General features: G+C 60.1%; 1 protein-coding gene across 2 annotated transcripts; it reads right to left on the minus strand.

Moving 5' to 3' along the window:
* Nucleotides 1–409: 409 nt before the first annotated feature.
* Nucleotides 410–10859, minus strand: TOMM40 (translocase of outer mitochondrial membrane 40). 2 transcript variants are annotated; one of them, XM_032388534.1, is made up of 10 exons: nt 10775–10859; nt 10399–10678; nt 9570–9637; nt 9008–9100; nt 8054–8155; nt 7868–7973; nt 1864–1986; nt 1692–1768; nt 1468–1570; nt 410–1075 (listed from the first exon to the last, which is right to left on the minus strand). In XM_032388534.1, the coding sequence occupies exons 2-10, from the start codon at nt 10670–10672 to the stop codon at nt 936–938; spliced, it is 1086 nt and encodes a 361-aa protein (XP_032244425.1). In that variant the 5' UTR covers nt 10673–10678; nt 10775–10859; the 3' UTR covers nt 410–935. The 2 variants fall into 2 exon arrangements, with proteins under 2 accessions (XP_032244425.1, XP_032244426.1); XM_032388535.1 differs by lacking the exon at nt 1864–1986.
* Nucleotides 10860–11318: the final 459 nt, after the last annotated feature.

An 11318-nucleotide genomic window follows, 5' to 3' on the forward strand; every position in this document is an offset into this window, starting at 1 on the left:
TCCCTGCGACCCTTCTGAAGGCTCTGGCCTTCCTGTCACGAAGTCTTAAGACGTCTCCTGCCCCTTTCGGAACCTGAAGTCCCAGCTTGTGCCCCAATCCCTGCACAGACACATCACCCCTGCTGCTGCAGTCAGCAGGGGGAATCTTCTGGCAGCCTCTCGGGCCGGGTCAGGCCAAGCTGGGGTGTGACCGAAAGACCCAGCCCTGCTGGTGAGGGAGGGCCTGTGATGTCCCAGCAGAAGTCACGCAAGTTGCAGGGAGGATGTGTGATCTCAGGCCAGGCCGGACTCCGGGCGGTAGGTCAGCCTTCCCAGCTCCGCCCTGCAGCGCCCCCTGCTGGCCCCCGTGAGGTCCGTCTGGATGCACTGGGCAAAAGGGGCGACACACGGACCAAGAGACACCGCCCAGTTAGTTCACTTTTGTTCACGTATATTTTTTGTTGGTTTTTTTTTTTTTTTTCTGTAAAATGTCCTGGTTCTTCCATAACTTATAAACATGATTTATACTGAGGGATGGGTGGGAAAGTGGGCGGGGGCAGACTGACTGGGGATGGGGAAGCTCCTCTTCTTCCTGCCCCCTCAGGGCCGGGCCCAGGGCCCTTTGGGGGGACTCGGATACCCCAACACCTCCCTGAGGTTGTCTGGCCGCCTCTGCCCCTGGTGCTCAGAATCTGGCGTGCCCCTCGATTCTGGAATCCCTCCCGGGACTCCAGGCCCACTAGGCACCCTGCCCCTAGTGCTCTGAATCCTGAAGCGCCCGTGGTTCCAGAATCCCCCCCCCAGCTGCTCGGGTGATGGGTCCCCTCCTTTCCACTGCCCCCCTGACCCCCAAGGAGGGAGGGAAGGGAGGGGGAGGAGGGCTCAGGTCTCCCCTCCGCGGCAGGGGGAGGGGGGATCTGGAGGAGGAAGGGTGGAAGGCGGGGGCCAGGAGGGGCTCAGCCAATGGTGAGGCCAAAGCCGCACTGGAACTTGTTCTTTCGGTGATTCAGGAAGGCCCCGAGGGCCAACGTCAGGGGCAGAGGTGGGAGCTTCTTCTCCAGTGTGGCGCCCACGATCCAGTTGCTGTCCACGGAGCCTGCAGGGAAACAGCTGTGTCGCGAGCCAACTTCCGACCCTGTCCCCGTGGAGTCACACTCCAGGCCACCTCAGATAGCCACCAGCCAGACTGCCGGCTTCTAGACCTCTGACCACACCTGGAAACCTCTTTCCGAACCCCAAGTTCTCCAGTCCTCGGAGCAACTGGCTTAGTTGTCCTCTCCCTCCCCCACCCCCGATGACCCCTCCCCTCTGGAAGCCCTTGGCCACACCAATTCCGCCCCCCCCATCCTGACCACTCCAGGTCTTCACTCTCTAGGGATGGGTCTGTCACACCCCCAACCTCCACCGTCTGCTTTGGCCTACACACCCACTCAGGGCCGAGTCACCTGATGCCTACTTGTTTCCAACCAGGGAAACTGAGGCCTGTACCTTTGAAGAGGAGGTTGGCCTTGGGCAGGTCCAGCTGGTACCCGAAGGAGACGCTGGTGTCCTGCATCCTCGTGCTGGCCTCGAACTCCACGCCCACCTGCAGCTGGAGGGGCCGGGGCGACGCGCAAGGGTCAGCTTCCCAGGCCGGGCTCCCGGGCACACCGGACCCTGGTTCCCCAGGCCCGCAAAGCCCGCCCTCGCAGTGGGTCCCCGGCCCAGGTCACCTGGTCGCTGGCTTTGTGATAGTAGGTGGCATGCATGCCCGCCTGGCCCAACGTTACTGTCGCCAACCAGTTGTTCACTGTAAGAGAGTGCGGTGGGGGTGGGGCGTAGATTACCAAGGGGGCCAGGACCCTGGACCCCGCCCCCTACCCTACCCCCAGGCCCCGGGCTCACATGTGTACTTCCCAGCTAGAGACATGACAGTGCCTTCCTCCCCAGGCCGCCGGTGGTAGACAAGCTCCCCACCCAGGGCCAGACACGGCGTGATGCTCTGGAGGTAGTGGGCCACGAGGATTCCTGTGGGCCAGATTGGGGGGGGGGGGTGTCACCTTGGCTTGGTGCGGGTCAGTTTCTGCCGGGCCCACCTCCTGCTCCAGGCAGCCTTCCAGGCGTGCCCCTGCTGGAGGCTCAGGGCCCACCCCTCAGGCCTCCCAGGCCCCGTGAGGCGGGCATTCATTTGCCACCACTTGGAGTCCACGGAGGCTAAGGGAGTGATTCACTGACCCGCAGTGGCAAGATTATGTCAGGGGCAGAATCTGGGCTTCTCCACCTCTCTGGCCTGGGTTCTGAACCCTTCCGCCTGTGGGGGCCAGACAGCCTGGGTTCAAATCCCAGCCCCACCACTCGCCGGTGGAGGAACAGCGGGCCACTGGGGTCACTTCTCTGTGAGCAAGGCTACCTCTTGAGGTGGCCCTAAAGTCTCAAGGAGCGAATGAGGTGCAGTGCAGTGGCCAGGCCTCAGTGATCGCTAGGACCGGCCACGCCGAGGCCTACAGCTTGCCCTCCCTGCCCCTTGGCAGTGGGGTCGGCCCCGAGGCCCCTGGGCGTGGCTAACGGGCGTGGCTAACAGGCGACTGTGCGCCTGCTGGGCTGGATTCCTGGAGCCCAGGGACTGACGCATTCATGCCTGTCTTTGGAGCCGAGAGTAGATACCACGAACGTGATCTATGGGAGAACCGGGGAGGAAGAGAGTCGGAGACGCAGAGGGAGTGACAGTGAAGAAGAAAACAAGACACTTAACGTGGAGAAGTGGAAACAGAATCAGAGAGGGAGGGAGAGAGGGCCGAAGATTCCCAGGGGAGACTAAGAGAACACGGTCGGGCTGAGGTCACGAGCCAGCGAGGAAGAGGAGGATGGAGGAAAGGGGAAGGCAGGGCAGGGACGCAGAGGGACCTGGAGAGAGCTGAGAGCACACGTGTGAGGGGCAGGGGGAGAGCCAGGACGCTGGGACAGGGACAGGACGGAGCAGGAATGAGCGTGCGGGGTCAGAGGCCTCTCCCATTCCAGATGGGGGCTCCCAGTGGGGCCGGGGAGGCCGAGGGTTCAGGGTCCCGGCTCTGGTGCTGTGTCGTGGTCAGGGGCCGACTGACCTAACCCCTCTGGGCTTCTGTGAGCCTCGGTGTGCATTCCTTCACCGCGAGAGCAGGAGACTTGGGTCAGCCCCTGCAGCCAGCAGTCGTACACCCCGGGCCAGGCTTGTCCCCTCACTCGATGCGGGGGAAATGTGGCCCCTGAGGGAAGAGTAACTGTGTGCTCAGAGAGAGCCTGGGACTTCAACTCAGAGTCTCCGGCCTCTCAGCTCTGGCACCCACTGGGACTTGGGGTTGGGGACCCCCAAACATCCCTCCCACCTCCTGGCCTGCCTCGCCCTCTCCAATTTCACCTGCAGCACAGAGGGATCCTGTTCACGCACACACCTAACCCCGTTCTCCTGCTCAGAACTTGCCATGGCTCCCCAGTGCCCAGGAGACCCAGCTGCAGGGTCCTACATGGCTGGGCCCCAGCTTCAAAATCGAGCCCCTTCCTCTTTCCAGGACACAGCCGTGTCCCTCTAGGCAGGATGAACACGAGCAGCCCTCTCTTCTCTGTGCATGCACTGTCCCTCCTGCCTGGTGTGCCCTCTCCCCTGCTGAGTCTGGCCGACTACATATTCGCACCTGTTTCCTGAATCTGGCGACTTCTCTCTAGCATGTCCCGATTGCAGCCATGGTCACCATGGGACCAGGGCAGTCACCCTGCTCTGCTTTCATCTTCCCCCTGCCCTGCAGTCCGTGCAGAGAGAGGCCACTGGAAGTCTGAGAACTGGGATCAGAACGTGCTCTACACTGCCTGTCCCTCGTTTCCACAGCTCGGCCCGTTCTCCCCGCTCCCCAAGCCCGTTCCCTGGGCCTCTTCCCCCGGAGGGCTGCCCTGCTCGCAGCTCCTCACAGATCTCCTGAACCCAGGCAGTCCCCCCCGCATGTGTCCACAGCTGGCCCCCCCCTCCCCCCCAAGGCCCGTGGGCTCCCCTGTGGGTTCTCAAGCGGGGGCCATTCTGCAGCATGCGGGGTGGCCGGGAAGAACCTCGTGATCCCGAAACCCCGCGAGAAGGAAAGAAAGCGAGTGAGGTCTGTGAGCAGGGAGGTGGCCTCGGGCGACCGGCAAAGCCAGGCAACCCGGCAAAGTCGCGCCTCCAGATCCACTTCCCAAACCTGCTGGGCAGGGAGCAGGAGGCGGAGACGGGGCAGCAGGGAGGTTTGGGCCGCCTCCCCCTGGCCTCTCCCCTGCTCGCCTGGGACCCACACCAGGAGTCCTTGGGAAAGTCAGCCAGGGCAGGAACGGCAGACACCCCAGGGCGGATGCTCAGGTAAGGGCAGCACCCAAAGCGGGGCGTAGTTCTGGGACCCAGCCAGACAGGATGTCTTTCTGCTCTCCACGCCCTGCGCTCCATGGGCCTTAGGAGCACTGCCCTCCTACCCGCCTTCAACTGAACACCACCATCTTAGAGACGCTGTCCCCCCGCTTTAGGTGAGATGGGGGTGTGTGTGTGGGGGAGGGGGGCCGTAGTTATAAGCTCTCACTAAGCAACCTGGACTTTTCCCGGGTAGGATTTTTCACAATAGTACTGAAGTCACTGTGTGATTGTTTGTTTAAAAGCAAATGTCCCGGGGTGCCTGGGTGGCTCAGTCAGTTACACATCTGCTTTGGCTCAGGTCACGATCCCAGGGTCCTGGGACCGAGCCCCATGTTGGGCTCCCTGCTCAGCGGGGAGTCTCCTTCTCCCTCTGCCCCTCCCCTCTGCGCGTGCTGTTTCTCAAATAAATAAATCTTAAAAATAAATAAATAAATAAAAGAAACGTGACTTATGTGGCACCCGGTTGGCTCAATCAGTTAAGTGTCCAACTCCTGATTTTGAATCCGGTCATGATCTCAGGGTCCTGGGATCGAGCCCCGTGTCAGGCTCCCTGTTCAGTGGGGAGTCTGCTTCTCCCTCTCCCTCTGCTCCTCCCCTTAATTCTCTCTTTCAAAAAAAAAATAAAATTGAAGAAAAAAATAAAATAAAATCATATGCCCCGGCCCCCACTGGGCTGGGCACCCCGTGAGGGGAGGAAGGAGCGGCCTCAGTCACTGCTGTGTCCTGGCACCACCCTGCCAAGGGCTGGGCACATGCTAGGTTCGCAGGAGGCTCATGAGATGAGGCCGAGGCCACGAGGAGGGAACCCAGAAGGAACACAGGCCCTTGAGTTGGGCCATGATTCACATTCCAGCTTCTCGGTTTCCCGGCTGTGTGAGCCCGGGCGCCCGATTCCACCCCTGGGCCTCCTTTTCCTCACCTGTGAAATGGGGGCCGGAAAGCCAGGGACACCCCCTGCCCGCTGCAGGACACGGCGCTCCAACACAGTGAGACCCCCAACCCCGTGCCTGGTCTCCCACTGGGAGCCCAAGACGGACTCCCACTCCGGATCCGTCACCCAGAGGGGGATGCCGTTTTTGTGCCCTCGTGACAGATGCCATCACCAGTGTCATTAGAGGGAACGCAAAGAACGAAGAGACGAAGAGTGCCCCCGGCGGCCTTGGGCACCGGGGAAGAGGGACCCGGAGGCCAGTGCCAGGAAGCATGGGAAGCACAGAAGCGGCCAGCGAGTGCGTGCGTGCGGGGAGCCGTGCCCGGGTGCCATCGAGAAGAGCGTGGATTCCGGAGTCTGACCCGCTGTGCATCCTTGGGAGGCGCTTCCCCTCTCTGGGTCTCGGCAAGAGGAGGATAATGGCAGCACCTACCTCACGGGGCTGTTGAGAGAATCCAACAAGCCATTCTCCTCACTGCTCTATTCCCAGTGCCTAGAATGGCTGAAGGAAAGGACACGCATCACACGCCTAGGGCCTGACCGAGGGCAAGAAGCACCACACGGGACATGCCACTACCATCACTCGCTCCCTTGTCCAGGGTTTTCTCAGCGCCTACTCTGTTCCCGGCATGGTTCCAGGCGCTCGGCGCACAGTGGCAAGTGAGACAAGCAAGTTCCTGCCCCGGAAGGGCTGCCACCCTAGTGTGGGAGGTAGGAGATCCCCAGGGGAAGCACTGCAAAGCCCCAGGCACGATGTGGCACTAAGTGTGCACGGCTTTCCTCACAGAAGGTCTTTCTGTGAGGGCAAGCTGTGCCCTGGAACTACTCGTTCAGCCACGTCAAGACCGGAGAGAAGAGCTCCAAGCAGTAGGGACAGCACATGAAAAGGTCATGGGATAGAAAGAATGCAGCCGTTCCAGAAAGTCTCAGAAAAGCTCATGTGGCCCAATTGCAGGGAGCACATGAACAGAGGGGGGCAATGACGTCGGGTCTGCAAGGAACATGACATGTTTCTTCCTGAGGTTCCTCATGCCTCCGCGGGACCGTGGGTGCAGCCTCGCCTAGGAGGCCCCTCCCTCTCTCCTCTCCCATTTCAGCTGCCCCCGCCTCCCTGCCCAGGGAGCCCCTTCTCTTCCTTGGGGAGCTCAGAGGCCATACCTCCTCCGAGGAGGTTCCCTAGCCTCCAGCAGGCAGAACTGAGAGCTCTCCCCGGGTTCAGGCTTCCTGCCTTCACAGAGCCACTCAATGCCCAAGAGCCGGCTCTCCAAGACTGAGCAAATGGCAGCAGGAACCCACACTCCCATCCTTCCGGTCGTTCAAGCCCAAACCTATGGAGTCATCCCGCTCCTCCTGCTCGCCTCCCACACCCAATCCACCGGCCAACCCCGTGCGCTCCACTTTCAAAGTACATCGGGCCTGACCACTCCTCACAGTCTGCTCTCTGCTGGGCAGCACGGCGGGTCCCGTTAGAAGCTAAATCAGCTCCTGTCCCTCTCAGGCTCGCAACCCTTGGTGAGGCCCCTGACTCATTCAGAGTGAAGGCTGAAGTCCTACAAAGCCTCAGCTGATTTGAGCCCTTTACCCCTGTGACTTCCAACTCTCCCTCTTTCCCTACCCATTACAGCCACTCCCCTCCTGGCGTTCCAGTAAAGTGTCCTGCCTCAGGGCCTTTGCGCTTGCTGTTGCCTCGGCCGAAGAGCTCTTTCCCCATAAATCCGCTTGGCACCTTCCCTCAAATCCTTGATCTTTAATCAAATATTACCCATCTAAGGAGGCTTTCTCTGAGGACCCCATCCCACACCCCTCCCAAGGACCTAATCTTTCCCAGCCCCCCGTCACCTGACATTTTTTTTTTAAGTGCTTGTGTCCAGGTCCTCTGGAATGGAAGCTCCCAGAGGACAAAGTGAATTCTCCTTGTTTGCCACACCTTATCCTTGGTGACTGGAACGTACACAGCACACGCCCAAGCAACACTCACGCTGAATGTAAAGTGATCAAAGAAACACCCAGAGACAGAGCGAAAAAAAAAAAAAAAGGGGAACCAAGAAGAGACTAGACGTACAGGCACAAGTCAGGCGGCCCCTGTCTACACCAACCCGAACAGGAACTTTCCTGGTCAGCTTCTGTCTCAGACTCAGACTACCTGCCCGAACTGCCCGTGGGCCCACCCACCCTGGGATCTCTGCACCAAAACCACCCCAGAGCCCCACAGGTAATAGAAGCAGCCCACATTCCCCTGGGACCTGTTACGGGCCCCACGCCTCTTGAAGTTTCTCACACAAAAGAACGTAAATGACCTCTTCAGCAGCCCCGTGAGGGAGCCCAATGTTATAGACGAGGAAACTGAGGCCCACGGGGGTGAGGGAATTTGCCCACAGCTGCAGTGAAGCCAGGGACAGAGCGGGGGGTTGGAACCTACTTGCCTACACCCCATGCTATGTTGTGGGTGTTTCCAAAGTCACTCCTGCCCCTGACCATTTCTAGATGGTAGAAAAGGAGGTCCGGAGAAGGGAATGGATTGCCGGGAAAGCTGCAACTGAGATTGGACTGCCCTCCAGGCCCGTGGCTCTTACCTGAACCCACCAGGACGTCTGGGTTCCCCAGGGTGACAGCTGCTGTGAAGTCAGAACCCCGGTACTCCCCGTCCACCTGCCAGTTCACGAACTTGGACTGCTGGGTCTGTAGGGGGGAGGGACAGTGTAGAGGGCAGCCGGGTGCTCCGGGTGGCTCGGGGAGCAGCTGACGTGGCTCCTACTCACCTGGATGGCCATCTTGGACCGGAGGCCAGGGCCCAGCTGGTGAATGACCTGAGCATTGAGGCTGCCACTGTTGTCCATGTCACCCACCAGCACGGGGAATGCCTGTGGCGCAGAGGGCAAGGTCAGAGGTCAGAGGTTTAGCATTATAGAAATACAAGCGTGGTGAGCCTAGGTGAGAAGCCTAGCATCAGAAAACCTCGGACTGAGGTCCCCTCCTCCAGGAAGCCCTCCCTGACCACCTAGGCTGAGTCAGGTGCTCCTCTGGACTCCTCCTCCCCCCGCCCCCCCGCATTTCAGTCCTGCCTACCCTGGACAGTCACTCTCTGGGGACAGGTCCGTTCCCTTTCTCTACTAGACTGTGAACCCCAGGGCCGTTTCAGTCACTGCTTTGTCCCCAACACTGCCCAGCACAGGGCTGGGCACAGAATGCAGTACAATGAAGGTCTGTGGAATAAATGAATGTCCTGAATGGCAATAGTTGGTATAAGCAGAGACGTAATTCAGTCCCTCAGCTCCACCTGTGTTCTGCCCAGCCTCCTTCCAGGCCTCCAGTTTCACCCCCATTCCCTTAACGCAGCCTCTGCATGGCAGCCCAAGGGAGGATCCTAGAGTGTCAATCTGACCATGTCTTTCCCCGTCCAAATCTTTCTGTGGCTCTTCACTGCCCCCTAGGGAAAGTCCAAATGCCCTGTTTGGCATTCAAAAGCCCTGCTTTCTCTGGGTCATCACTGTCTGGTGACCCCGGCCCTGACCCAGCACAGGGCTAGGCAGGGAGCAGGGCTTCAGGATGAAGGAGTGCCCGTGTTCCAAAGCACCTCGGAGAGACAGCCCCCACCTCCCAGCACCCTCAGCAGCTCAGCCCTCCTAATATTAACAGAGCCTTCTCTGCCTGGTGCTTGGCTACATATTGGTTAGAAGAAAGATACAATGAACAAAAGACAAAAGGAACCTCACCTCTGTGGGACTCAGCTGCTTTGTTCCCACGTACGTGACCCCGAAGTGGTAGTTGGACTCCCCAATTGTGCTGAGGGCTACTGTGTGGTTTACCTGGGAGAGGAGGGAAGGCTGTGGGGATGAGTCTGTGGGCCACCCGCAACAGACCCAGCTGAACCTGCCCCCAGCAAAGCTCCCTACAAGCCTGGGATGCGGGGACTTGCCAACCTGGCTTCCCCACCGTGGAGAAAAAGACAGGCAGCTCTGGGTAGGGCAGGGGATGAAGACTGGGAGGTTGAGCCTGACTAGATTAGACACTCAGAGAAAAGATAAGCTGGAGACGAGGCTACGTACCCGGTACTTCACTCCTGCCTGGATGTGAAAGGTGGAGGGGCATCCCTGGGTTCTGGGTCCCTAAACACTTCCACTAGACCCAATGAGCAGTCAGACTGGCATTGTGTCTCTAAGTCTTTTCAGGTGCCCAGGAGCCTAGCCCTTCAGGGGGAGTGAGGGGGTTGTATGCGTAGGCGCAGGGAGATGGTTGGGATGACCTCTGGAGAGTAAGGGCACCAGGAAGGCTCACCTGGAAATGGTTACTCAACCCTTTGTTGACTGTGAGCTTGACACCTTCCATCTGAATGGGAAATAGCTCTGAAGAAGAGAAGCGCTGTCACTCTCCACACACATACACACACCCCTACGCAAACACGAGGACTCTCATCCCTTCCTTCCCTACCATCCCAGCTCTCCCTCTTCCAGGGACCCACAGGCACAACATCACACAAAGCACCTCAACCAATAAAGAGACAGTCTAACCTAATACACGGGGCCAGGACCAGGGCCCTTCTTTGCCTGCACCCAAATCCCAGTGCCACCGCTTACTACCCATGTGACCCAAGGCAAGTCACTTTAACTATGTCAAACTTGTCACCTGTAAGATGCCATCTGTAAGCTCACCACGTGGAGACATTGCAAGGATTTAGTGAATTAACATATAGTGAATGCCAGAACACTGCTCAATAAGTCACCACCACTCTTACTATCTTAACTGTTCCAAGCCAAGATCCAGAAGCCTTGGGTTCCACCCCCACTGGACCCTGGCTGACACTGTGACCTTGGGCCTCAGTTTCCTTCCCGATCACATAAGAAGGCTGGCTTGGCTGATCCCCGGGGCTCCTTGAGGTCCCTAAGGCTTTCCTCTACCGCTCTGCCATTCCATCCTGAGGTTCCACCGTTTGATCCCATCGTTCTATGCCCCAAGTCCAACGTTCCACCATTCGATCCTAACGTCAACTCCTAACGCTCTGTTAAATGTTTCCAATGGTCCGTGCCAATTCCCAAGGTCCTCTGAGTGCTCCCCCTCCCCCCGAGATCCGGGCCCTCACACCCCTGCCGGGTCCGTCGCCCCTCACCCTTGCACTTCCGGTGGCACTCCTCGAACGTGCCGGGGTTGGGCAAGCAGCCGCAGGCCCCATCGTCCGCGGTCCCTGCGGCGCTGCCTGCCGCAGCACCGGGGGTCCGTTCCGAACCTCGACCCGCGCCAGCCCCAGCGCCCAAACCGCCCCCGAGCGGCGGCAGCGTGAAGCCAGGAGGAGAGGGTGGAGGCGGCGGCAGTCCCACGAGGGCGGGCGCGGGAGGTGGCGGCGGCCCTGCGGGCGGCGAGCTAGCGGCCAAGACGTTCCCCATGGTCGCCTGCAAGGGGAAAGGTCAGAGGGCGAAAGTCAGGGCCCGCGCGCTCCGGGTCCAGTCCCAGCCAAACCCCGCTCTGCTCCGGGCCCCGGTTCTCACTGGCGGCAGCGCCCGCACCCGGCCTGGGCTCCGCTCCCACCCCGTGCGCCACGCGCAACCGAACCCGCTGCCGCCGCCGCCACCACCGTCGCCCCGCCCCGCCCCGCCGAGCCCATTGGTTCGGCGTGCCCCGGGATCCGCCCGCTAGCTTAAAGGCCTGGCCTTGCAATTGGAGTCATGGCTGGGAGTCCCACCCACCTCTTTGGGACGTCCTTTTCTATTGGTTCCCACTCACAGGCAGGTCGAGACACACCTCCCCGCCTTTCCCATTGGCCCGCGGAGACCGCATCTATTGGCTCGCAACGCCGCGGGTTCCGTTGTTCGCCCGCCATTGGTCTGCGCTGCGCACTTTGAAACGCCCACTGACTCGTCGCCTCCGCCCCTCTCCAGAGGGCGCCCCCTCTTTCGACTCCGCCCCGCGGCGAAATTGCCACTGTAATTGGTCAGCCTTGGCCCTTGAAGCATTCTGATGGGCTCTGGCGGGTACAGGAGGCCGATCCTGGTGACGTAATCGGTCTGGTACGTTCATTGGCTAATGTGCCAG

The sequence above is a fragment of the Phoca vitulina genome, unplaced genomic scaffold (assembly GCF_004348235.1).
Source record: "Phoca vitulina isolate PV1807 unplaced genomic scaffold, GSC_HSeal_1.0 scaffold52, whole genome shotgun sequence".
Classification (NCBI taxonomy): Eukaryota; Metazoa; Chordata; class Mammalia; order Carnivora; family Phocidae; genus Phoca; species Phoca vitulina.

What these genes read in the sequence shown, in the direction of transcription:
- TOMM40 (XM_032388534.1), bottom strand. Translation starts at nt 10,672, where the DNA reads ATGGGGAACGTCTTGGCCGCTAGCTCGCCGCCCGCAGGGCCGCCGCCA. An exon ending in GTGCCACCGGAAGTGCAAGG is followed by an intron (nt 9,638 to 10,398) that starts GTGAGGGGCGAC and finishes TCTCTTCTTCAG; the next exon opens with AGCTATTTCCCATTCAGATG. An exon ending in GGTCCAAGATGGCCATCCAG is followed by an intron (nt 7,974 to 8,053) that starts GTGAGTAGGAGC and finishes TCCCCCCTACAG; the next exon opens with ACCCAGCAGTCCAAGTTCGT.